At 42.9% G+C, this 27693-nt stretch overlaps 3 protein-coding genes across 5 annotated transcripts in view; 1 reads left to right on the forward strand and 2 right to left on the reverse strand.

Annotated features, from left to right (window-relative positions):
* The window catches only part of LOC118233966 (zinc finger protein 436-like), a 16849-nt gene extending 1241 nt beyond the window's left edge, over positions 1-15608 (reverse strand). The window contains exons 1-7 of one of the 3 annotated variants that reach the window (XM_035430155.1): positions 15338-15608; positions 14159-14361; positions 13387-13497; positions 13174-13297; positions 12628-13089; positions 10716-11896; positions 6712-9005 (exon numbers count right to left, since the gene is read on the reverse strand). In XM_035430155.1, coding sequence (XP_035286046.1) covers positions 8955-9005; positions 10716-11896; positions 12628-13089; positions 13174-13297; positions 13387-13497; positions 14159-14361; positions 15338-15374 — 2169 coding nt within the window. In that variant the 5' untranslated portion in view covers positions 15375-15608 and the 3' untranslated portion in view covers positions 6712-8954. Of the gene's footprint in view, positions 1-6711; positions 9006-9145; positions 11897-12627; positions 13090-13173; positions 13298-13386; positions 13498-14158; positions 14362-15337 lie in introns of those variants that run through there. The other 2 variants (XM_035430157.1, XM_035430156.1) reach the window with 2 other exon arrangements.
* Positions 15609-15729: 121 nt separating this feature from the next.
* Positions 15730-27693, forward strand: part of LOC118233447 (NXPE family member 2-like) — a 62543-nt gene continuing 50579 nt past the window's right edge. The window contains exon 1 of the mRNA XM_035429234.1: positions 15730-15802. Within this exon, the coding sequence (XP_035285125.1) occupies positions 15794-15802 (9 nt within the window). The 5' untranslated portion in view covers positions 15730-15793. The remainder of the gene's footprint in view (positions 15803-27693) is intronic.
* Positions 18323-26487, reverse strand: LOC118233973 (NXPE family member 2-like). Its single transcript, XM_035430190.1, has 6 exons — positions 26189-26487; positions 24810-24924; positions 22715-24282; positions 22243-22304; positions 20644-20868; positions 18323-19513 (listed from the first exon to the last, which is right to left on the reverse strand). Exons 3-6 carry the CDS (start codon positions 23338-23340, stop codon positions 18981-18983), a joined length of 1446 nt encoding a protein of 481 aa, XP_035286081.1. The 5' UTR covers positions 23341-24282; positions 24810-24924; positions 26189-26487; the 3' UTR covers positions 18323-18980.

Below are 27693 nucleotides of genomic sequence, written 5' to 3' on the forward strand. Positions count from 1 at the left end.
GGTCGTCCGTGAGTGAGTGAGTGAGTGAGTGACCACCATTTGCCACGCATAGCCCACGGCGGCAGTTCCTGCACGCCGTGGGGGCAAAAAACTGTTGAGTAGTAATGTATCACTGTGTCCTGTGTGCTACACTCTGACAATGACTGCGTGCAAAAAAACAACTGCGTGTCATTTCAGCTTCCACTCAAATAGTCTTCGTTCCATTTTAGTGCATTACTGACATTTGCTGTACTATTAACTTGATTGAAACTCTGAGGACCTTTAAATAATTTACGAATAGCCGCACACCACATTAACAACATCAGCAAATGAAATATTTCTGAGAGTACAATTAGTACACCACAGGTGTTGACTGAACTCTATTTATCTATTTATTTATATATTTATTTTTTTTCACAAACGGCAGTTTGCACCCTGCTTGCCGACGTGCTGTTTGCCTTTTCTGTGTTAAACAGGAAGTGCTACATCTTCAGCGAGCAGCAAAGACCCCTCTGTATTAGCACTGCTCACTCGCTGTGATGCGATGTGGTTGGTGGTACTGATGCGCGTTCTGTACAGTACACCGATTCATCAGCACACGGCCACGCACAGTGTCTGTTGCATAGACTGTATAAAAATAGGTCTGCTGTAAGCCCTGACAAAGCGCGTTCTTTCAAAATATGAGGCACGGCACAATTCTGCGGGTGCCTGCCCACTGCTGCATATGAAATCAACATCTCACACACACGCACGCACAAACACACACACACACTCTCTTATCAACACACAATGCACACACACACATTCACACCCACACTTACAAACATACAATGCACACTCACACACACACTTGCACACTCAAGCACACACACTCACACGCACGCATACACGCACACACACACACACACACTCACACAAACGCACACACACGCCCCCAAGATTAGCTCTTAGATTATCCAAACATAGTAAAAAAAATAATATGCATGCATGCATGCATGCATGCATGCATGCATGTATGTATGTATGTATGTATGTATGTATGTATGTACAGTGCATTTGGTCTCATTAGTCCTAACCACTGGGAGTATTTTTGTAATGGTACTGGTTACATTATGATCCAAATGAATATTTCTTAATTCTTCTGTTTATTAATTATGACATATCTGAGCATACCCCACCTGCTTATGGAAATAAAATACTGTTTGTATAATCCAGAGGCATACTGTCAGTAGAAAGTGTGGTCCTTGTCATTAAACTGCTTTGATTAATAGGTTAAATGGAAGCAAAAACGTATAAAAAGATACTGTTACTGTAAATAATAAACTCTTGTAAAACAGTGCCCCCTAGTGCGTGAAAAAAATACACAATTTTAAAAGCGTTTTCTTTTTTTAGATATTACGTAACAGGAATTTTAACATTTGAAATGAAAGAGGGAAAGTAAAAACACAGTTTTTTGTTAATTTGGTGGCTCTATGTCCTCAATAAGTTCATTAGGTAATACTACACTACCATAATCGTATTGATTTTTGTGGGGTAAACATAGTTTTAAGAAACAACATGATTTAAACTGCATGACATTTTTCATGTATGTCGTGTCATGTGTCACAAAAAACCGTTAATCAATATTCCATCAGAGCGCGCACGTGCTATTGCTGTAATAATTTTCGCTGCTCCAGCAATAAAACCGCGAAACCATGACCGCGTGTACAGTAAATGATGGGGAAATATTACATATTTTGACAGTTACTTGCACTTAAAGAAATAAATGAAATATCAGCCAGATCACTGGGTTGTAGCTGTAAGCTGGTACAGTACATGCATCACGGTCAACCTCTTTTCCCTGCTGCAATTAGCCGTGGAGACCTGGGAACGTGGAATTAGTCAGACAAAAACTACACAATGTCACTTGGGATGAAGACGGAAATGTACCAAATCTAAAGCTTAGTCAGCAAAAACGGTCAGGCTAGAGTGAAGCTACAGCTGCTGCTGCATGCATGCAAGTAGCAGGATATGAAGTCTGATATTAGTGGAAAAAAATATATTAGAGCCGCTTGTGCCCTAATGAGATCAACATGGGACACCACCAAGCAGTCATGTGAAGAAGAAAAAATAGTAGAAGAAGAAGAAAGAAAGAAAAGAAGAAGAAGAAATAAGAAACAGAAGGCACTAGAAGCAGTGGCAGTCATATGATACGTCAGGCTGGGGGTGAGCTCAAGTAGGACACAGTAGCTTTGGGAGAATAATAAAGTCAACATGTCGTCAACGGCGACCGTGAACCTAACAAACTTTATTTCTCAGCTCCTCCTTTATTTCTGCAACGTGTGTCATGTGACTCAGACCGACAGCTGTCACGTCGAGCGGGAAAATGTCCCTGTAGGTTATACGCGTAAACCCGCCTTGAATCGATCCGACAGCCATCACGGTTACGATAGTCAAGCACGTGCGTAACGGTTCTTGTGGTTCCTGTAGCGTAATGCTCTTATTTTGCTCTCTGTGGATGATGACAGTCGTTTGGCAGAGCATGCCCAGCAGGTAGGGAACACCAAAAAACCCAAACTGAGCGTTTATATTTTAAAATTTCATAGGAAATTCTTTTATGAGTTTAATAGAAAGACAGAAGATGGTCTAACACAACACAGAACTCATGGACGCAGGATTCGAAAGAAACCGACGTTGGAAGAAGAAGAAATAAAAAAGGAGTAGCAGTGCGGCGGGGTGTCTGGGCCCGGTGCTGGTCCAGTACGGCTATAGGCTGCTCCTCCAGACGCGCCCCCAAAACGTACATGTGCACGAAGTTATCTCCACCTCAGAGATTCGCAGGAGCTGCGAGAAGCGTAAACAAACCAGGCGCTTCTTGTTCGAGCCTCAGTGGAAGATTCTGGTCAGGGATGGGGGGCGGTGGGGGGGGGGGGGGCATATTACTCCACCCCCCCAGATGCTCCCCAGACTGGCTGGTAAACAGTACCCTGACAGCGTGGATCTATAAGATAAAGGGCGATCCGCACATCCAGAGCACACTGGATCAGTTTAGCGTTTTATAGCTATAACAGGTGAGGTTAGGATATACTGTACAGACAGGGAACTGCTGATTCTGGATCAGTTTAGTGTTTTATAGCTATAATAGGTAAGGTTAGGATATACTGTACAGACAGGGCACAGCTGATTCTGGATCAGTTTAGTGTTTTATAGCTATAATAGGTAAGGTTAGGATATACTGTATGGACACGGCACAGCTGATTCTGGATCAGTTCAGTGTTTTATAGCTATAATAGGTAAGGTTAGGATATACTGTACGGACAGGGCACAGCTGATTCTGGATCAGTTTAGCATTTTATAGCTATAATAGGTAAGGTTAGGATATACTGTACAGACAGGGCACAGCTGATTCTGGATCAGTTTAGTGTTTTATAGTTATAATAGGTAAGGTTAGGATATACTGCACGGACACAGCTAGCTGATTCTGGATCAGTTCAGTGTTTTATAGTTATAATAGGTAAGGTTAGGATATACTGTATGGACACGGCACAGCTGATTCTGGATCAGTTCAGTGTTTTATAGCTATAATAGGTAAGGTTAGGATATACTGTATGGACAGGGCACAGCTGATTCTGAACCAGGACTCTGACTCAGAGATGCTTTCTGAACAATGAACCCTTATATGGAGAATGAGTTCTGGGCCCACCCCAGCACTGGCCAGAATTTATGATTAAACATTTTAGCAGTCATTGTTTGCGTAAAAATTAATTTGTTTATTTAGTTGTTTGAGTAACTAATGGGGGGCAACTGCTTTTTCACATGGGGCGTTTTTGGTGTCTGATAACTTTTTTCATTAAATGAATGAAATCATAATTTTTAAAATGTGCTTTATGTTTACTCAGTTTCCCTTTGACCCATATTACATCTTTTTCTGAAGGCCTGAAACCATTCAGCGTGACAAATATCCAGGAAGAGGCCAAATATTTTCACACCACTGTACATTTAAGCATTTAGCAGACATTACCGAGCAGTGGATGGTCAGCACTGTGTTCGCATACAGCTGACTAAGAGCTTCGTACCACAGAGTATATCCACCACCTTCCCCAGGAGGACTAGAAAAACGGATGTGGTGGGGGAAAAAACCATAGAAACCTCTGTCTTTAAAAAAAAAATTGATCTATGAACTTAGATGAACTAACACAAAAAATCCATATGCGACAGACAGTGGCAATATGATCACTTAATAACACCAGAATCCAACAGACATTCAGCGAATGGAGTGGCACACAACCTTGCCAGCCATTAGCCTCAAACAAAAGGAGCAACAGTGCGAGGAACTCATTACTTCCTTCAATTACTATTTTCATGTCAAAATACGGTATGTCCCCTTAGACATGTGACCACTGACCAGGTCAACTTAAATCATACGTTACATTTCGAAGACACGGTGATGAATTAGCATGGCTACACATGTGTTGTCATTGAGATTTCTTCCCTTCCCTGTGGTTTTAAAGAAAGCAGTATAGCATATGCTATCCCCACCCAACGAGTGCCCTGCACAGCAATGGGTGCAATTATAGGAGAGTTACACATTACAGGTCTGTTAGTCATCGTTGACTCATTCGTGGTTCTCAAACTCCAGTCCTGTGGAGGATCGCACTGTCAGCAGGCTTTTTTTGCGGCATCCTTTCCCTGTCAGTATACCCATTGTTAAACTTACAGGAGTAACGCACGTGGACGCTTTAGCCAAGAGAGCCGCATCTATCAGAAACCGTTTTACACCTTTAACCGCGTCGAGCGTCTCGACGGCAACGACGCTTTAATTCCGTGGTGCTTTTCCAACGTCTCCGGCTGGCGGACGCTAAGTGGGGAGATAAACGGCGAGGCGCTCTGGCGAGCCGCGTGATTTACGGGCTGCGCGAAGCGCTCCGTGATCTGTCACAGGATACGCTGCCGTGATGACTCACGGGGGGAGTCACGGGCCGGCGGGAAGCTGCTCACGAGAGCGAGGGGAGAAGCCACGAGTCGCAGGGCGTGTTACCCCCTGCTAAATAAACTACGTTCCTGACTAGCCACGGTCGCACTGGCCGCGCTGAGCCTGCGGGGGAGAACGATAAACACGGCGTAAATCCATACGCTCAGCCAAAACGACTTTTTACAAATGACAATCCCATCCCACGTTTAGGGTGCTGTAGGCTATACCAAATAAATATATCCGTAAATGATAAGCCACGAGATGTGTCAATGAGAAAACCAATGCATCCCAAGCAAGCTTACTCTCAAAACGTGGCAAAAAACAACACATAACGTGTCATTTTTTAACACGCCTTAATGTCTAGTTAAGGACAACACATTTACTTTCAACAGCCTGTGCTAAAAAGCTCCCTTTGCAACACATAAATAGCATATTTTAACATCAACTCTCTCTCTCTCTCTCTCTCTCTCACTCTCTCTCTCTTGCTGTCTCTCTCTTCGTTCTTTATGCTTATAGATGATTACAGAAACTAAAACTATAAAATACCGGACTCCAGTTAGAGGACTAACCCGCCCCCCGTCTCAACCCACTGAATCAAATTAATTCGTTAGTTGCAGTTCAGATGTTAACGGAATTCAAATGTTCAATTAAATTGAATCTTAAGTAATGCAGCGCGCGTGCGATGCGCTGGTAGGCAATCATCATAATTTAATGTCTAAGAAAAACGAGGAGACATCTGCTGGGGACATTTAAAATGAAATATCATTGTTTTATTTTAATACAAACCGGATAAATTGGCAATTTGTGATATGAACAAATAAGTCAAGTCCACGCATTCATTAGCTTATTTGACTTTCATTGCATAGTAAAAAAAAAAAAAAAATTTTTTATAATGAACACAAAATACAATTTCTGGAGTTGAATAGAGAAATAAAAGCTTTAGTGCAACTTTTGCTAAGGAGATCTCAGCCTCTGCACTCTGTCAGAAACGTAGCACAACAAGCACAATTACAGACCCAACACTCACGTCAATTAAATTCTATTTTATTTGTACAGCCTTTTCGCAGGGAAACTGTCACAAAGGTGAATTTTAGCAAAAGGCAGATTCCACACGAATACCAGGAAGTATTTCCTCAGACGGAGATGTCTCAATGTGTGGAATAGCTTGACCTGGTCATGTAGTAGAGGGGGGAGGCCCAGGGGTGTTCAGGTTCAAGCTTGTTACAGTGCTAGATGCTCTCTATATCAGAGACAAAGGGCAAGCTCCAGAAAAAAAATAACCTCCCCCTCCCTCAGTTGAGCAGATATTGCGGCAGGCATCTCCACAGTCTTAGAAAGGATGTGTTAAAAATGACACAAACCGTGTCAAATTCTTACACATGACTGTGTGCGTTCTGGGACAGATTTTAACATACTCAGTGTGTGTCAATGATGTTTACACAGGAATTGTGTCAAATGGATTAACACAAAGATGTGCAAAGTTAACACATTATGCACTATCAGACCACACAAGTTGTGTAGAAAGAAAGTTTTATTCCTACACAGACTCATCAGGATGTATAAATTATAGTGTGCAAATCGGCTCCAACTGTTCCAGCACAATGTATGTTAATATCACACCTTGGTCCAATACGGATTTTTTTGGATTCAAATACTTTTCTACGCTTTACTGATCTTGTCTGGTCTATTGGAACCAATGAAATTACTCTCAAAAGGTGCAAACCCCACCTTCTGATCATATTGGCAGGCTCAATTACACCAGGCAAGATCAACAGAGCACAGAAAAGTATTTTAATCCAAAACAAATACGCATTTGACCCAGGTTTGGTTAATATGTGCAAAAATAAATAAATAAATAAATAAATAAAAGGCAATACACACAAATTGTGTAGATTCGAGCTGCGCATAAACTGCTCCCGCTCACGTGTTTGTGAGGCCCGACTAGGGAACTGCGGTGTGATGTGATAGGAAGCCGCAGATCACATGACAGAGACCACATGACACGTTGCGGAGGAGCGCACAGGCGAGTACGCGTTGAAAGCCCAGACTCTACGGCGGCGGCCGCGGTGAACGTCGCAACTCGAGCCTGATTTGGGCAAACTCCCCAAAATCAGGGAGAAGCTGCACCAAGTCGCTCTGGATAAGAGCGTCTGCTAAATGCCTGTCATGTAGCGTAATGTAACCCATCAACCAAATGGCTAAATCTCAAGAGCCCCACCCTCTCGCCTCTAGACAGGCACGTTAGGTTCTCTTTGAAATGCTCACAGAAGTTGAGGACCTCTCTGGGCCAAACTTGCTTCTCGTGCACTCTGTCCCATTGTCTCAATCCCATTTTAAAATTTATGCCCGTGCTCCCAAGACTGCCATGCTAGACTGAACCACAATCAGAAGGTCACAGCGACCCCGACTTTGTCTTTAGGGACTGATCCATCCAATCCGTCCCGTTATTTATTCATTAATGTATCTATTTAAATTTTGACAAAAATGCTGACATTCCTCTATAATATGCCATGAATTCATAATCATCACCATACTGTTTGCAAGTTGGCAAGTTTGTTGAATTCAGTACAGCGTTTTTTGACAAACACTTGGGCGTCCCGATATTCAAAATGAGAAGCCAAGACCTCCGATCTAAACACTTCAGCACGTAATATGTGCCACACACATCTTATAGCAGCTCAGTAATTACTGGTTAAGCAACGCCAAAGAGGCTGTTGGAACCATAGATCTGGCATGACCAAGATCTCGAGGAGTCTTGCCAGCTGTGTTGCAAATTAAACTTTCGCTGCCGGCACGAGAACGTCTACAATGGGGTGGCAGTGTAGCATAATGAGTAAGGAGCAGGTGATGTATCCGAAAGGTCACCAGTTTGATTCCCTGGTGGGACGTGGGACACCGCTGTTGTACCCCTTCAGCAAGATAATTGCTTCAGTACATATCCAGCTGTATAAATGGATGCAGTGTAAATGCTGCGTAAAAGCTGTGTCAGTTGCTCTGGATAAGAGCGTCTGCTAAATGCCTGTAATGTAATGGGTGATCGAGTCCAACTACTGTACCGCCGCAAGCGAACATTTTTCACCTTTAACTTTGTTTCCTGTTAAGAGAATGCAGTGACTTCACCCCATCTCCACTGCCAAATCCATTGCTGGTTCTGACCTGAAGACTGGGCTTATGTTCACCAAGTTACCGAGTCTTACAGAATCATACATCTTTCCCCCAAATGTAGATTAGATTGCATAAATGGTTTCATGGTTTTGAGAATTTATTTCTTGCATTCTACTGCCCTCTCGTGGAGGATAGATGCATTGGCAGTACTTTACTGGCATTTAGAATATACTGTAACACTATGGTGTTTGCTTGTGTCCTTAAGTGCATGTTTTTTTTCCCCAATTCAATTATTTCATCTAGATCTTGTAAGTTGCTCAATCAGAGATTCCTTCAACTCCGCACTTATAAGGTTATAGGGTGATGTGGATCAGTTGCTGATCAGTGTCTTGGTAGACTTGCAGTTAATTGATCATTGAGAGCAGCTATGGTGCATCTTCTCTTGCCTGGATCTCGTAAGCTACTCAATTAGAGATTCCTTTGACTCAAGTCAGCACTTGGTTACAGGGCCAACCACAGTTAAGTGGTTAAAGAACCGGTGTGCTGGCCACAGCTGGGAAGGGGGGAAGACTCCAGAGCAGGCAGGGAGAGAAGGAGAGAGAGAGTTGGGTGGGCAGCAGGGGACAAGCGCAGAAAAGGGTTCGTATACCACACAGGGGCGGCATCTCCAGAGGTTGTGGCGTCCAAATGATTCCAGGCCCTCGCAGTAATCTGGCCCTTGAGCCCGAGTTTGGGAGGGCCGATGAGTCACATGCTTCAGGAAAAGGAAGCTGGTGATAGTGGAGGACTCGCATAGACAGCTTAGTCCGTGTGCGTGACAGGGACTCCCTCAGGACGTGTTGCCCACCTGGTGCCGAGGTGGGAGATCTCCCGGAGCGTGCCGACAAGCTCCTGGCCAGAGCAGGGAGGGATCCAGTAGTCATGGTTCATGCAGGGGCCGATGACATAGGTAAGTGTAGGTTTGTTGCAGCTGCCATGAAAATAATGAACAAGCTTAAATAATGATGGACGGGTTCTTTTTAGCTTGAACATCCTTGCATTTCAAATATACGTAGCACTGCATATCGAGCCAGGTAGGAGTGACTCCTTTCAGTCTTGCTTGTCTCTTGATTTTAATTTTGTATCTTCTGTACTTATTTTATGTGATGTTTCCTATGTTGCGTGCTGTCGTCCTTGCGGCAAACCAAATTTCCTTCAGGACAATAAAGTTGAAAGTTGTAGTACTTTAGCGATAAAGCTACTAATGGAATCGTAGGTTTGCTGATGTCATAATAAAGCCTCTCCAATGAAATAAATAACCCATTCATTTTGTTATTTTGTGTTCATTTCTTCACATCTTGGGAAAATAAACCTTTGCAACTGACAATGTCCTCAATGTGAGCATTTATTTTTCCATAAATATTCACAGACGTACGAACAGTTCTCAACAAGGCCGAAATTGTTTTCTTGCGCTTAGTAAACAGTGGGCGCCTCTCAAAGTGAAGGCAGCTGCCTCGTTGCCTACATCCTTAGAAGTGAGCTCCCTTCAAAGATAATACGCTAACAGAAAATGAACCTCAAAAGGCAATGAGTTTGGGACGCATTTTGAAAGCAGGATGAAAGCAGTCACAAAAAAGTCACGCAATTACGATGCATGATTACAAGCAAGTTAGGTGGCTAGTTCAAGCTCTTCAAGGCTTAAACACATTACTGTATGTGTAATTAATTATTATTCCAGTGTATTAAATAGTTTAAGATTAGATTTTTTAAAAATACATCTACAATGAAATTGAGTTCAGTGTATACTCGCACTTGTAAACAAACTCCGCCAGTGTTTTTTCAGCCGCCATTATTTTAACAGAACAAAGAAGCCTGAGGTAACTGCAAAGACCTATGGGATATCCTACCTGGCGACGGATACATCCAATGCCGCCTTCAAAACCATAGCAGGCATCATTTTTTGCCAACTGTCAAATAAGATGTGCCTCGAGGCCCTCCCACCTTGGAATACTGCCTTCAAAGGCAGCATTTTTGCCACCTGACACACAGCCAGTGAATGGCCTATTAAGCTAATTATCACCTGACAGAAACATAAATGAGGCAATAGCAATTTTATAACATTTTGGAGAAACTCATCAGTGATCAAAACAAGTGACGACAAACACGGCAAAAGTTCAAAGTAATGAGAGGGTAGCTTTAGCTTGTGCACTCCGCCATCTTTGATTTCAGCAATCGAGCAAAGATTTTACCCAAGGACGAGATACGTCAATCTCAGTGGCGCCAATCATACACGATTCAAGCGTTTTCAGGAAACGAGTGAAACACCAGCTCACAGTTGCTGGCTACCCAATCTTTGTTGGGATGTCAACGCGAATACAGAGAATACCTGCGGCTCTGCCAGAGCGAACTGCGTCAGTCGGGCGACTCTGGCGTGAGATCGGAGGGGCCGCTCGTGCCGACCCACCACGTTTACGAAAACCGGCTCCTCGCTCCGGTCAGAACTTTCGTTTTGGACTGCACGCGATCAGGTTTGCTCGTTGCCGATTGCTCTTGCTCGATTGCTCGTGCCTGGTACACACTTCCTGTCTGGTGATAATGAGAGAGCGAGCGTGGAAGGAGTTTTATCGGAGATTGTAAAAGCGCCACTCAGACACTAACCGAGTGGAACTGTTGCCTGACTCTGATCACGCTCAGGGCATACCTCCGTGTGAGAATGCTGGTGCATCTTCAGTTTGTGCCATCGAGAGGAACTCTTCCCGCACTGGGAGCAGGGGTCGGGGCGTACCCCCGTGTGCGTGAGCTGGTGTATCTTCAGATTATATAACCGAGTGAAACTCTTCCCACACTGGGAGCAAGTGTACGCAGGTAACCCCGTATGACTCTGCTGGTGTGTAGTCAGAGCAGACGACTGAATGAAACTCTTCCCGCACTGGGAGCATTTGTAGGGGCGCTCACCTGTGTGAGTTCGCTGGTGTATGTTCAGGTTACTCAGCTGAACGAAAGTCTTCCCACACTGAGAGCATTTGTACGGGCGCTCGCCAGTATGAATTCGTTGGTGTACTTTCAAGCCATTCAGTCGACTGAAACTCTTCTCACACTGGGAGCACTTGTACGGACGCTCGCCAGTATGCGTACGCTGGTGCGTTTTCAGGCTACCCAACTGCGTGAACCTCTTCCCACACTGGGAGCAGCGGTAACGCCGTTCCCCCGTGTGAGTTCGCTGGTGCACTTTCAAGCTCGATAACACAGTGAAACTCTTCCCACAATCAGGGCATTTGTGCGGGCGCTCGCCTGTGTGAGTTCGCTGGTGTATGGTCAGGTTACCCAACTGAACGAAAGTCTTTCCACACTGGGAGCAGCGGTAACGCCGTTCCCCTGTGTGAGTTTGCTGGTGTACTTTCAAGCTGGATAACCCACTGAAACTCCTCCCACAGTCGGAGCATTTGTACGGGCGCTCACCTGTGTGAGTTCGCTGGTGTATATTGAAGCCGGACAACTGACTGAAACTCTTCTCACACTGGGAGCATTTGTACGGGCGCTCGCCGGTGTGAGTTCGCTGGTGTATTTTCAAGCCGGCCAACTCACAAAAACTCTTCCCACACTGGGAGCAGCAGTAAGGGCGTTCCCCTTCATGAATTCGCTTGTGTCGTGTCAGGTTGTGTGGCGTAGTGAAACCTTTCCCACACTGGGAGCACACGTGGGCCCCTTGAGTGCCTGTGTGGGACGTTGTTGGGGTGGGGAGTGTTTTGGGGGGTTCGGGGTGCTTGTGAGCATTTGGCAGTGGCTTCTGTGCTTCGTTTCCTCCAGAACTCAGAGCCCTGCTGTACTCCTCTGGGTGAACCTTCTCAGGGCGCTGGCGAAGATCCACTTCCCTAGGGTTCCCTATGAAAAAAAAAAAAAAGACACAGGAAGTGAATCATCTGCAATTTCAAGTCCGCGAATTAGCACTCTGGGCTCCTTCAAAGGGTAAGCACCACATAACGGGCATCCCCCAAAGATGTCAGGCCAAATTTAGCTGAAATTGTTGTTATAGTATGGCTTCGGATTTGACAAAATTGATCAATCCTGTTGGAAACACACACCGAAAAGCCACACCGGAAAATTACTTCAGTGATGTGCGACGTAATAGAGGGGGGGAACACAAACAAGTTGAAACAATGACAGAAATGGACAGTACTGAAAAACTGCATCTGTTTCTGAATCGAAGGTCATTATCAGTGACTCAGATGACTCCGACTCTGATGAGTCTGTAGAAGACATTATCGCTGATTCTGACACCGCAAAATACAGCCGTTCAGGTACGAGCCAGAGGTGATTAGAGTTGAAGGATTCTTCCCAAAGCCAACAACCACAGCACTTTTTGGGAAATTTGCTTTTTATCCATCTTGCCCAGATTCATTACTGGACGTGCCAATTGAGTGCGGACTTATTTCTTTCCTGTATTTAAATAAAATTATGTTTTTTAACATTGTGATAATGTAGGACCATAAAATAGGACAACTTCTTCCACTTGGTTGGTGCATTTAATGTTTTTATAATATCTGGTGCTTACCCTTTAACAGGCAGGAAGTAGCCAAAGTAGATAGCTCCTCCCTTCCCGCCTTGGTGCCTACCTTCTGATTTTCCTTCATTCTTCTTCCGAACGCCTTGCCGGGTTACGTCCTCCTCCTCCTGTTCATCCCTCTTTGCTTCTTCCTCCATCCTGAGTCTCACTTCATCTCTTGCACCATCCACCCTCTCCATTTTCACACTCTGTCTCTCCCCATCGTCCTCATCCTCCAGCTTCATGTTGATTAGTATGTTCTCTTCCTGGATCATCAAACATCCAGTCTTCTCCACACTCTTCTCCATGGCTTCACATCTGTTCAAACTTGATCTTGGCTCCAGCCCTGTGCAATATGCGCTGTCCGCCAGAGATTCTGCCTTTATCTCTGAAGTGGTGGCGCTCAAAAATGTTCTGAAGTCAGACATGTAATCTGATTGCCTGCTGGTGTCAGTCGGCTTGGTGGAATCTCTTTCAAAATGAGGACAGGACATAGAGGACACTGGAGGACACTCATCCATGGAGGAAAGTGCTGCCGCAAGAGAGAATCAACAAATAAAATGGTTTAATGGTGCAAATGAGAATTACACAAATATTATTGTTGTTACAAGCTTACCAGTTCTGTTCAAGCATCCAAGGCTTTTGTGGTGCCTGAGAACGGTCTTCAACTGCTGTGAGTTTGAAATGGACTGCATACAGTCCTCCAGGACAGAAGGGGCAGCACTGAGCCAGGACACAGTCTGAGGGAGTGAAACGGGTTCAAAAACAGGTGAGCACTTTTCTGTACTTTACCGTGCTTCAGCTGGGTACTGATGTTCGGTGTCGGTACCTGTCTGAGGTCTGGTACCGGCAGCAGTTGCTCCAGTCTGGAGAGCAACTCCCAAAACACAGCTTGCAGAGCTGCGTCAGTTTTGGAGCCAAACCCCACCGGAGATCCCTCCTGTGAGAATTTAAAAGAGCGAGACGTTCAAAAGAGGCTCGAATTAGTGGAAGACTGCAGAAACTGCAGAAATAGTTATAGTGTGTGTGTGTGCGCGCGCGCGCGTGTGTATCTGTGTGTAATGCTGAATTCAGGAAGTGTGATTAAGGAAGGTAGAGTACAGCTCACAGACAGTCACTACACTGTGTGACAGGTGTGCTTAGCCGTAGAGGATGCAAAATGTGACGCAATCGGCCATTTTGGCTCACACAATTGAGACACAAGGTCACAGAGACGCTTGATTGAGGTGTCAATAATTTTAAGCAGTACCCATTTCTATCACGTCCCCTGCTTCGCCCTCCCTTCCGCCTTTCTCCCTCCCCACCCCTCCCCTCGTCTTCTCTTTTCTTCCCCTGTACCTCCCCTCCTCCCTTCTCTCCTCCTTCCCCTCCTCTCTTACCCTCTCCCTCCTGTTTTCTTCCCTTCTCCTTCCCCTCCTCTTTCCCCCTCTCCCTCCTCTCCTCTGTTCTCTTCCCTTCTCCCTTCTCCCTCCTCCTCTCTCCCCCTCTCCCTCCCCTTCTCTCTGCCCCTCTCCCTCACCTCCTTCTCTCCCTACCCTCCTCTCTGCCTCTATCCTTCCCCTCCTCCTCTTCCTCTCTTCTTTTCATGCTCCATCTCTCACCCTTTCCTGCAGCCCCAGAGTGAGCTGGGTCCACTGGCTGTCACTCAGCAGCTCCGGGACCGCCTTGGTCACCACGGACACAAACTCCTCCAGTTTCCCATAATGCAGCACGTCTTGCTGCAGCACCACCTGCAACATGGCTGCGGAGACGAGTCGAAGCGGGGGAACCAACAGGTACAGGGCGGAAACTGGGAGAGAGGGATCTAACAAGAGTAAAAGAGAGATAATAAATTACTCGCCAGACACATCTGTGCACATCTAAGGACACATCTATGCAGAAGAAAAGCTGTGATCGTTAGTGAACTGAAACCTTTCACTTTTAATTCTCTGAGCACTGAAAAATACGTTCCAAATTTTATTTTTTCCTCACAACTTGAAACAGGAAAAATAAAACAGGTCATGTAGGAGAACCAGAAGCTCTATGGGTGTTTGAGACTGGCTTGGGACAGTGTTGGACAGTATTGACAAGCCAACATCACATCATCATCGTCACCTTATTTTTCTGTGCAACAGCCTGACACAGTCACACTGTATCTTCTGTATCTATTACCAATTTGTGTGACATTCGCTACACAGTTTTAGCTTCCCCTGGGAACAAACATTCAGCTGGTATTAACAGTGCCATTCAAGATGTCGTATTCCAGCTGGTATCTTGATTGTCCCGTTCTTGTTTCGAGCGCGTTTCCCTTTATGCGTGTTCTTTCGCTGATGAAGCCAGGTAGTCCTTCTATGCCACTGTAGGTCTGTCCATCTGAACTGGACTTTGTTTAAACTGGCCACTAGATTTATCGCAACAGATTAACAATGATCCAATGCGTGTTGTTATGCACATGGGCCCCCGAACTGCAAAAGATGCAAAATCGCATAGGTTGCGATGTCATTGGAATCTTAAACGCAGAATGCACGTATTCTAAATCCGACAATTTCGCTAATTTTACTATCAGAAGCAATGTGTTTGTACATTCAGTTAGGACTTAAACATTAGCAAACGAGCATTTAATGTTGCTTGTTATATTTCTAATACACAAAACATTTGGCAATTAATTGCACTACTTTTCTGATACTACTGCAAGTTACATTGCAAAATCAAACACAAAGGAATGCTGGATCTGTCGCTGAACCTCGTTGTTCGCTACTTTTTGTCTAGCTCTACGTTAACAAAAACACAGTCGTGCGCACCTTTCATTTTCATCTCTGTGTAGCTCAGAGTTTCCATCGCTGTGGCTACGTGTACGTTAGCCTGCTGATGTGAAGAAAGTAGCCTATGAATGCACGCAAATCATTCCAGAGCTATTTTTTATCGAAACGAATTAGTTCTGATGACTGCCAGGGACATCGAATTGGCGGTCCTGGAAACCACCGGGAAAAGAATAATCCACAGAATTACTTTAAGAGCAGCCTAAGTGGAACTGCATACTGTGGAATCAACTACTCAGGAGGATTGGAGCGCTACTTGTCTTCTTCTTTGTATTTCCGGTAGGATACGCGTCCTATTGCATATTGCTTCCCCTCGCGGTCCGGAATGTGAATTACAACTTAATACTTTGGCGGGTGGATAAATTCCGATATTAGGAGAAGCCAAATGATAACGAGAGGGGTAAGGACAAGGACAAGGACACGCCGAATGAGAAGCCTATGGATAAGGTAGAAGAGATACGGATTATAGGCTAATGATTAATCATTCGTGCCTGTTCCCACGATCATCTCAAAGCAGCATACTTGCCTGTAGAATGCTGAAAAACTACTGTATTTTGCCCCCAGCCTGCAACTAATTTTAAAAGGTAAAGATAGGCATATTGTCAGTCAATCAATCGATCAGTTTTAATGATGTGATGACTAGGGTCAGTGGAATTTGCTTTTGGTACAGCATGGTGGGTAAGCTCAATTCAACAGTGTCAGTAACATAAAACACAGGCAGATATCAACATCACGTTAGACACAATGACTAGCACACAGACAATATTCACAGATTGCCATAAGACAGAATTCACATACAATATTTACAAGATTGACACAAGAGTTTCAAGTGCAGGTACATCTATCAGGGTTAGTGAGAAGTGTTCAGAGTCCTTATTGCAGTGGGGAAAAAACTGTTTTTAAAATGGGATGATTTGGTGGGCAGGGACCTATAGTGCCTCCTAGAGGGCATGAGGTGGTGAGCAGGGTCAGATTTTTTTTTTCTTTTTCCTCTTTTGATTGTCTGTTTGTGATATAGTGATTCAGCTGATGGGAGGGGGGGTGCCAATAATCTTGGATGTTTATAGACTATACGCTGCAGTTTTTTTGCGTGTGTGACTGTCCGTCCTGCTGTACCAAACTGTTATGGATGAGGTGAGTATGCTCTCAATGATGGCTGTGTGAAACTGCAGGAGGAGGCTTTGTTTTACTAGAGCTTATTGCACCTGGCATTCCCAGGCGGTTTCCCATCCAAGTGCTAACCAGGCCCGACCCTGCTTAGCTCCCGAGGTCAGACAAGATTGGGCGTTTTTCAGGGTTGTGTGGCCGTAAGCGAAGTGAAAGGTCATGGCACATTTCAATTTCTGTTTTATTAAAATAGGGGTCCACAAAAAAAAAGGGTGGGGGGGGGGGGGGGGGGGTGGAGGGGTTTGGGTGGTGCACATTTTTAAAAAAAATCAGTTTGTTTTATTAAAATAGGGGTCCACAGAGCAGTATTTTTTCAGAGCCCAGAATTAATAGACCTGCCTGTTCCATACCTGTGATGCTTGATGCAGATCAGGGAAGGTAGAATGCTGTAAAACAGGGTGTACCTTACCCCAAACCTGTCACTCATTTGCACATCGTTATTGCCTGTTGAACAAAAATCCAGGGGAGTGCCCGGGGGGGTGAGTACAGAATGCATTGTCAGTGATTTTCAAATATGAGTTGGGTCCCTTTTTGAATGCAACAGCTACAGCTCACACGTCAATTTTAATGTCAGCAGTTGTGAGCAGACAACAGAAACGGAGAACTGACAGACCAATGGCTGGTTTTTTAGATTGTGTAGGCCTAACTTTAACATAGAGAAATGTCAGCCTAAATTTTAAACTCTATTATTGTAAATGTCTTCAGCAATGTCCCTAGAATAGCTAAGAACAATTAGCCCTATAAGCTGTGTCATAAATTGAGTTTAGAACCCTATATGGAGAATTAGGATAGAGCTTGAACTGCTTTGAAATATTCACAGTAATTCTTCAACCTTGGCTGTAAATACAGTGAGCACCATAATATTTCGGACAAAGATATTGTTCTGATTGCACAACAGACCCGTGAAGGTAGGAGTAGTCATGGGAGGAGTAAAGCAGAGTAAAGCATCCTAAATGTGTAATTAACTTTTGTATGTATTTCTATACTGTGTACACTCGTATGTTTTCTTGTATGGGGATGGGACGATATGAAAACAATACGAAAACCACTACGTTTTGGCAATGTTCCAACACTCTCGTCATCACTACTGTATGCATCACAAAACGCTAACATTACAGTGTGAAATATCCACATTATATAATACCACTAACCTATTTAAAGACACTCAATTTAAAAAATAATGTAATTAACCGAAATATTTGAGCAGTAATACTTACATAGCAATGATGACATTTTATTGGTGTTCAGTAGATAGAGACAGAGACAGTAAATCAATGACAGTTCTATCCACTTATGTTTTGCTCCAGAAAACGAGGTCAGATAGGTCTATCAGCAAACATTTGGCTTAGCTATGCCCAGAAGTCCTCAATAATAATAGTATTTTCCAAGAAAATCCTTGACAACATTTTGTTATGTGCAGCGTCTTTTTCTGCTAAGACAGAGTGAATGCGTAAGTGAATGCGATGATAAGAAAATCTTTGGTTACGCTGACCTAAAAAACACTATTCCAAAAGCAAAATTAGATATTTTATACATCGTTAGAAAGCTTATACTCTCACCTACTGAATAAATGAATTGTCAATTAATCCAGACTGTACTAAAAAGGGTGACAATGCCGTAAATAACACGTGTGGTATTACGCACAGCTATTTTGGAAGGTACCCAGGCATCACAAATACGCATATATTTCACAAACAGATTGTGCAAGACAATATATGACCACTCAGCCTCAAAAGGGACATCTCTACACGTAAAACCAATGGTAAGGTTGTATATTTATTTAATCCCAGATATTGACTGTAGAATTTGCTAGTTAACATTACTCTCTCTTGCTGTTGTGCTATTTGCTGTTGTGGTATTTAAAAATTAAAAGAAAATTTTTTTTTTAATTTAAAAAATACTGCCAGTGAACAAACGTGAACATGGGATGAGGTATTTGTGACGATTTCCATTCACCAATCAACGGTCTACAGTGTCGAATTGCAGCATGGATAGGACCTTTGGCACCTACCCCACAGCAGGAGCTAAAATCAGCACGGGTACTTGCAGCCCGGCACGGGCCAGGTGACAGTGGAGAAAGCAAAACAAAGCGGGAGCACGGATTCCTTAAAATTACAAAGCCCCAAGTTCACAGTAACACAAGCCCCTGAGGGTGCTTTAAACACAGTCTCTAGAGAAATGGAGTTAGAAACCTCTTGTTAGCCACCCTTGGGACTGACATTAAATATATTTTTTAATTAAATTAGTTATCCTATAATCATTAATACACACTGAAATCCCACCCCAGTATCAAATGCCTACTGTTAATATGAGAGGCACAATTAAAAAATGGCAAAGCCCCAAGTGTACTGTAAAACAAACCTAGTAACACAAGCCCCCCTGAGTGTGCTTTAAACACAGTCTCTACAGGAAATGGAGTTAGAAACCCCTGCTATATAGTTCCTTTCAGAAAGAGCCTCTATGCATCATGACAGAGGTGTGACAGAGCTAAGGCTATCTCATTGGAAACAATCATGCTGTTAGGGTGGATGGCGAAGGTGTTGGCGGCTGTTGTCATGTCCCAGGCGTCTACCAGCACCACCTTCAGGTCCCTGAACACCTTTCTCTGAGCCAGGTTCTGCACAAGGCCAAACCAGTCACTCATGTGGGTCATCTCTGAGCGAAACTCCCTGGTGTTCTCCAGCTTGATGACGACGAGGGTCTGGGGGCTGCGTTCATGGAGTCTCAGGATGGCCTTACGCATGTTGATCAGCCTCTGGACGAAGATCTCCAGGGGGAAGGGCCTAAAATGCTGTCCCACTCCAATGACCACCACGTCGCTAACCTCTACTCTGTCTGCTTCTCTGGAAACGTACCCCACGGCATCTTTGACCACGTTGTAGCCAGTGACGAAAGGATGCCCATGCATCTTCCACTGGACAGTGATGTTCCTTTGTGGGTCCGCAGCCAGCACAGAGTAATGAGTATTATATGGTTTTACATATTTCAGACCTGAAACAGCGAAACATCAAGGAAAATGAATACATTAGATAATCCAGGTGTCCCCTTTAAATATAGTGTCACTCAGGATGTCATACAGGATTACTATTAGTCTTTATGCACTCCATTTGCTGATCTCTCACTATACATACAAATGTGTTACCCATTTCATAAAATCTTAACAACTCGATAAGAAGTCATCACATCATCTGAAAAGTTATTAAATTATCCATTCATGAAGTTTATTACATTGTTCGGAAAGTTAATACAACCTCTGGGTATATTAAACTTTACATGTTACATTATGACAGGCTGTTGTATTGTCTGTCATTATAGTCATGATAAACACATGTTCAGAATAAATGGTTCTTTGCTTTTAATATCATCATCATTTCATTCAGAAGACCTTTGTCAAGACATGTAATCAGGTTTATATAACTTCAGACCAATTTGTCAACTGCCCTTTGCCCTTTCACTCCACGTTTCTGGAAAAGGTGAGCTCCAAACAATTACCACCCTTATGAGCATAAAAATAAGCTTTTTGAAAAATTCCAGTCTAGCTTCTGCTCAATGGAATGCACTGAAATTGCCCAAGACCTTATCAGAAATACTAATGCTCTGGTGCTGTTAATTCCTCTATTTTAGTTTTTATTAGATCTCAGTGCTCCCTTTGATACAGTTGGCATTTTTCTGGACCTCCTTAGAACACGTTTGTATCACTACTGTTTCTCTGCATTTATTTTCATCTCTTCTTTCAGTTAGACAATTTTGTATAGCTATTGATGATGACATACTGTATCACGTTCAGCTCCGATTTTTTGTGGTGTGCCTCAAGTGTCAATTTTAGGGCCAGTTCTTGGTCAGCTTTGCTTCCTCTTCGTCACATCATACGCGAGCATGATGCATCTTTCGTTTCTCCCTATTTGAATTTTCAACGCTCTTGTCCTCTGTACAGTACTAAGATGACAGTCAGCATGCTTGTATGTGTTTGGAGAAACAAGTGAGAGAGACAGCTAGATTTTTTTGGGGAAAAAAACCTTTCACCCCCTCCCCTTAGCTCTCCCTCCAAAGCCCCGTCCTCCGAACTTCCATACTGCCTTTGTATGTCTGATGTTGTATCTGACATTGTATATTGGCATTACCTTTTAGCACTCTAATGAGTGTCTCTTGCCACTGGCGCACAGTGGAGTCTCCCATGAGTTTCAGGTTCCTTCCCTTCAGACATCTGCTGATGGCGTCCGCACTGAAGAAGTTGCCCGTCTGGCAAGAGGTGGAAGACCATCTGTTTTTAAAGAAGTAGCCGCTCGGTGAAGGGGACGTCATTCCAAACCCTGCCACACACTTTTCAGTCGGTCTGTGGGTCCCTGCTAAAGGAATGAAAAAGATAGAAGATTCAGACAGGGTTGTGGAGGTATAAAAGTTGTGGATTTGGAGAAAGTTAGCTTTGCCTCTTTTCTAACCTGACAAAACTATTCCTGGATTTTGAACTGGCTATTCCCAGGTCCCAAGAGTGACATAATAACCATTTTCAGTAATGTAATGTTGCACCCTTATTACCTTAATATGGCCTTCTAGTAAATTAACAAATCTTTGAGTTGGCAGCATTAGACCCCACACTGGGCACAATCATCCACAATCTGTGGTTCAGTCTAACCTATGGATGTTTACTATTACCACATTATAAATATTGTAGTGGAGGCTAAGTAGCTAGGTACCTAAGTAGCCCTTTGGTACTGCCATTATTGTTGTTTTGGTCTCCCTGTGATGTCACAATATCAGATGACTGTTTATATGCAGTACGCTCCAAAAGTATGGGAACAGTAGAGTGAAGAACCTTTCAGTCTATTCATTTTTTAAATTCATTTATTCATTTCCAGTCAATCAGCTATTCAGGGCAAATTATGTCTTTCTATTTCAGACAATAATGCAAGAAATGTATATTTAACATAAAATTACAGAAAAGCCTTAAATACTACATATCAAAGCTATAAGAATTTGTCCACTTGCTTTTGTGCACCCTACTACCACTTTTAAGTCTTCCTTCCTTCCAATCAGCAAACAAGTTACAGTTGTGTCCTCCCAACAAAAGTTGCTAACAAAAGTGTCAATGACATTATGTTGTCCTTCAAGAGTGACTCTAATATTCAAACAACTACACAACCACACCTTGGCTGCCTAGCAGACATCTTAATGTGCATGGTGAAATTAGATATTTCTGATGAGAATAGATATAATTCACCTGCATAAGGTAGGTGCTAGCCAAAGGAAAAGAAGAGACAAAACTGGATTTCAAAAGATTGTTGCAAGATCCAGAGACAATGGGACTCCTAGCAATCCTTCAAGTCCTGGAGACCGCAAAAACTGTTACCATCACAAAGAGAGTACTTAAAGATCTTTGAGAGATAACAATCAAGCTCCACTCCAGCTTCAGACCTGATGAAATCCATGGGCGTTTCTGTTGAGCCTTCTATCGCAAGACAACTCAATGGTATGGGTATAAAAGGATATGTGGCTGTCAAAAAGTCACTACTGACAAAAAGGAAATAAAAGCTAAGACAATTTGCATTTGTACACCAAAACTGGACACCTGAGTTGTGGAGCATGGTTTTATGGACTAATGAGTCTAAATTTGAGATATCTGGAAGGAAGAAGACTGTATGTAGGCCACAGAAGGAATGAAGGACTCTGGGAAGTTTATAAGTTGTAAAACAACTGACAGCCATAGACATAAAGCGACTTACCAGGACAACTGATGACTTTCACAGGGCCAAAGCTGCCTTTCATTTTTATCCCAGTGTATTTCCTGCAGGGGAAAGTGGTAAGCAATGGATTAAGAGCGTTGGATCACTAGGGGACTGTTGGTGCACATTTTCTCATAAAAAATTATTTCCAATACTAGTACAGCTAGTGATTTTTCTTTAATTTCCCCCAAACAGAACAGGAAAGTTCCACAGCAGTGATGCCTTTCAAAAGAAGCCATTCTAAATCTAAATTGGAACTGTAGTCAGTAGAACTTATGTAAAGTATGGATACTATGGAAATAGACAAGAACACATTCATAGAATCGGTGTGTTTAGAAACAACCCAAACAGGTTTGGCATGTGCACAAAGGGATAAGAAGGGAAATCCCTCAATACATGAAAAGTGTCTATTTAAGAACCATTTGTTACAATTGTGCTGTAAGTTTTGCAGTGTGCACAAACCATGCCTTACCTGCTCAGGAGCAAATGCTCATCCCTGGTCATGTTAGAAATTGGGCCATTTCTGGACCGCATGGTCCTCAGGGTGCTGCAGGGAAGGGTTTCGGGTTGGACGCAGGCGTAGTACTCCGCGTCTTCCTTCTTCCCGTACTCACAGAGAGGCTTGTCTGCTTTCAGCCGGATGCCGCACTGAGATTCCTCAGTTTTGTTTCCACTGTAGAAGGTTCCGATGTATATGATCTTATCGTAATTGTGCGCACTGATTCTCCTGAGGATCCCGGCAGCCTCTGAGGAGTGCATGAGAAGCACAGACACCAGTACGTCTCCAGGCCAGAACAGGCGGAAACGCACCCGGTAGGAGCCATTGAGCAGGTCAGTAACTTCTCCTGATGCAGAAGCCTGGAGATTGGGAGAGTGGATTCGGGCCAGGATGAAGTCGCCTCCATGCACCTTTGGGTTCCCCCTGTGGTCTTTCATGTTCACCAGCACGATTAAGCTGTCCCCCACACAGTACTGGGCTCCGGGCTGCTCCAGGTTGACCACACTGTGCTTGCCACTGGAAGAGCTTTCAATAGAGCTGAAGTTGCCGTCTGGTGGGAGATCATCCCATACTGAATGCATTATGTCATCCACAGACATCTCTCTGAATGGATTTTTAGTTGGCTCCTGTTGGAGAATAATGTAAAACTCAAACTCATTTTGAACAACCACCCCTCATTCAGAATCACAGAGATTTCTTCTTCCAAAACAATGGGAATCTGGGCTTGCTAAGCACTGTGTACACATCGTCAGCATGCTGGGATATCGATTGCTTAAATCAACAACCTGTGTGGATGCACCTACGTTCATTGTACTTTGTATCCCCCGTTTATTAAAGCGCTTGTTTTTTGGCAGAATCACAGAGATTTCTTCTTCCAAAACAATGGGAATCTGGGCTTGCTAAGCACTGTGTACACATCGTCAGCATGCTGGGATATCGATTGCTTAAATCAGCAACCTGTGTGGATGCACCTACGTTCATTGTACTTTGTATCCCCCGTTTATTAAAGCGCTTGTTTTTTGGCAGTTACCTGTACATTTGCTTCTACATCTCACATGGAAATTAATGCAGAGAACATTAGCCATCATATGAAATCTGAAGACAAATTAAGAAGCTCTGACCCTTGAGTAGTTTCAGTACAGAGGCCATAGTAGTGTAGTGTGGAATGTTTTCTATATTTATCCCACCTGTGCATTTTAGATTTGTGAAATGAATTGTGAAATTTTACTGATGAAGGCAGTAAAATATTTAGCCTTATTCATATCATTAAAAATTAAGTGAAGGTGTTTTCTGAACGTAATGAGCTTTGATATTGACATAGTTTTCATATGTTCTGTCTTCTGTTTGCCAAAGTGGCATTTCCAGACTAAGCTCACAATAAGAAATTAAGTGGCTATTACCATTAGGCTCGTCCAGTTGTAATTTATGCTAAAATACAAATAAAAACAAATAGCAAAAACAATAATGAAAAGTAGTGTCTTGATCAACAAGCTGCTTCTGCATCGTACAGGCACTGGAGCAGGATGTACTGGTTGAGTACTCTGTGAAAACATTTATGAAAATATATTTTATTCATTATTATTCATTCATGACTTAGTGCTGCTAAAGATGGGCATTGTGACCTGATGGTATATAATCCTGACCCCTAACTCCAATGAATAATTCACCTTAATCATTTCATAAAGTTACACAACCTCTAACAATTAAACATGTACACAATTACAAATGCAGTAGTATGTAGCAATTCCACGTTTAACTAAAGTGTAATAATAAAAGTATTTGACTTCCTGATATCTCGAGTGTCCTAATAATAATGTATTAATTTTACTTTGAAGAAATAGCATGATCAAAAATCAATTTTCCTTTACTTAGGCCTATTTCATGGTTGGTTTTTGCTGCTTTCTAAAGTTACAAAAAATAAATACATACAATGCAGATAATAAATACAAAAAAAAAGTCAATTCTACTCAGTGCCAGCCCTAGGATTTCGGTGGCCCTAAGCAAATCTGTCCTATGGGGGGGGGGGGGGGGGGGGGGCTGATTCTACTTATGGAAATAAACCAATTACCATGATGGCTGTTCACAAAAATGAGTGAGAAATGACTGAATGCTTCTTTGGATAATTATACATCCACCTCAGAATACAAGGCTCATCTTCTGCATGTTCATGGTGATGTGGTTTTCTGTAAAACAAGTGAATCCACAGAAAAGTAATTATTACTGAAATGGTGTTTATTAATCAGTGAATTCTGATAACTGGGACAGAAATCTGATGAACTGACTAATACACGCTCAATAGGCTAACAGTTCCAGACTCGGCACAGTGATGAATACTTTGTGATAAAGTTCCAAGTCCCAATAAAACATTCCTACCAAATGTGAACCACTAGCGTATGGCAAAATGGAGATAGTGGGCTGCAGTGGAGAGCAGCACACACAGGCGGGCTCCCTGTCTAACAGTCAAGTGGCATCCAGAAGAATGTACAACTCTTTAAATTAGTCATGGTTTGGAGATGGTAAAGCTGGCAACAAGATGGATGAGCTGAGCGACCGTGCTGAAGAACATGTCTAGCTGGTGGGCCATCTTGGTACAGACAACAGACCATCGCCAAATTACAGATGACATCAAGCTGGAGCAGAAGCTGATTCCAGCCAGATTCCATCTTAAGATGGTAGCTGGAATTTCTACCAGGGAATAACTACAGGACACCATGGAAAAACATTTTGAAACATAACACCTGCCGAAGAGACTGGACAATGTGTGGGATGCACTTTTGGGATGCAATAAAATGTATTTAATTAGTGATTTAAAAAAAAAAATGAACGTCTTGCACATCAGTACACACACATACGCTCACAGATGAACATACATGCCTGAGCATTCAAGATTACAGCGGCAAATTTCAGGGGGGGAAAAAAGTGTCAGCAAAAACTGGTTGAGCGGGTTTAAGATGTATGTAAGATGTATGTAAGATGTACTACACTTGTTGCTAACCCACCAGCTTGACTACCGGCTTACTCTACCAGCTTTGTTCAGCTACTGTATGACCAGCTGGAAGTGTTAAAACACAGCTTAAACCATTTCAGACCATCTTAGAATCCCAGCTGGTATTAATAGGAATTTTCAACAGGGCCACGGTTCCACATCACTATCTATGTCTTTAAAAATATCATCAATACTGTTATCTGAAAAAAATGTTATTTCCTGTTTTCTGTTTGAGGCGCGTTGAAAAAGTTTTTCTAAACATTAAACATACGTTTCAACCACAGTGTTGACAGACATATAATAGAGCACACATTATCATAGACTCGGATCATACATTTCTAAATTAGACAACGTTATTTATATGTACATTTACACGATTGAGAGACTTATAATAAACTCCTGTGTGAATGAGATTATTAATCCATGTGTTAAACATTAATTTAATTGAAAAAGTAACTTACCCGATTCCATAATGTCAGGAGTAGGTATAAATGTAATGCGTTTATTTACAAAATTGTTATGAACAATGCTTTGGCGAACCTCATTGGGGTGAGAATAAATCTTTGATGGCACGAAATGCGCTGACTGTATCGAAGAAGTTTTTCTTTTTTCACAAATTCTATGAAAAACGTGCAAATAACACTTCTAAAAGAAACGGTAAAGGCAAAGATATGACAAGTAGTGTTCGCAAAGCAGAAAGTGAGGGACTACTTGGTTTCCGCCGCCAAACTCTCTGGGATAAGGTCTGTCACTCCGAATTGTCCGCACGGACTGGAAGACTACTCTTGTGGAATACAGAGAGCATCAGTGGCACGAGGTTTTCTGCGTACCTACGCGTAAAAAGGGCAAAACAAGCGCAGCCAGAGGCGCGTCCTCTGGCAATCCTCAGGTGTTAACACTGACAGTACAGAATGTAACCCAAACTGCCTTTAATTATGAGAGAACCAAAGCTAAAATCAGACCTGTTCTCACGCATGGAGACACAGAAAAACATACACACTCGTTTTACGAGCAGACTATTGCAACGCACCTCTCTCTGGGCTTCCTAAAGACACATTAGGACAGTTGCAAATCATTCATTGCTACTGCTGGAGTCTTAACAAAAACCCCAGGAAGAGAACACACCTGTTTTGATGTCCCCCGTTTATCCGTTAATTCCAGAATTGATTGAGAGATTATTTTATTTTATTTTTTATTTTTTTTCTGTCCATGGACCTGCGCCTTTATATATTGCTGACCTGCTTCCTAAATGTATTCTGAGCAGAGCCCTCAGATCCTCCTTTTTAATAAGTATCCAGGGCTTAGACCTATGACGAGACCCCCCCACTGCTGGAATAATCTCCCACCTGCTCTAAGCACTGCTGAAATTGTAGAGATTTTCACAAGTCAACTGAAGAACCACTTTTTTCTCGCCTAGTGCACTAAAAACCAGTAGGACTGGGGTTTGGGGGCCACATTCCTCAGACTGTTTGAGGCTATAACCAGGCGTAACTGGTGTGACTGCTTCCCCCCCCCCCCCCCCCCAAATGACTACTTTGTCATGGTTTGACATAGTTGTCATGAATGGTAGCCATCGAGCTGTCGGTTTTGCTACCCACGCAGCCATTTGCATTGTGCAGTGCGATTGGCTTTGCTACTTACTCAGCTACTTGTGTTGTGTAGTGTAATTGGTTTTGTGACTAGCTGAGCTAGCCACAAAGCTAATTGTGGAGCTTGTGACACAGTTAAAGCTTGTGATAAGAGCTTGTCACTGTCATATGGCAAGCCGTTTTAGCTTTAATTCATTTCTAGAGGATATCGCAAATTCAAATTCTAGTTAGAATGCTAATTCTTGATATCAGATATTCAATTGTAACTAGTTATAATGTATATTTCTGATATCAGAAATTCGATTTTACCTAGTTAAAATGCATATTATTGATATCGGAAATTGAATTTTAATTAGTTAAACTGCCAGTTCTTGATA

This window comes from Anguilla anguilla, chromosome 8 (assembly GCF_013347855.1).
Source record: "Anguilla anguilla isolate fAngAng1 chromosome 8, fAngAng1.pri, whole genome shotgun sequence".
In the NCBI taxonomy this organism is placed as follows: domain Eukaryota; kingdom Metazoa; phylum Chordata; class Actinopteri; order Anguilliformes; family Anguillidae; genus Anguilla; species Anguilla anguilla.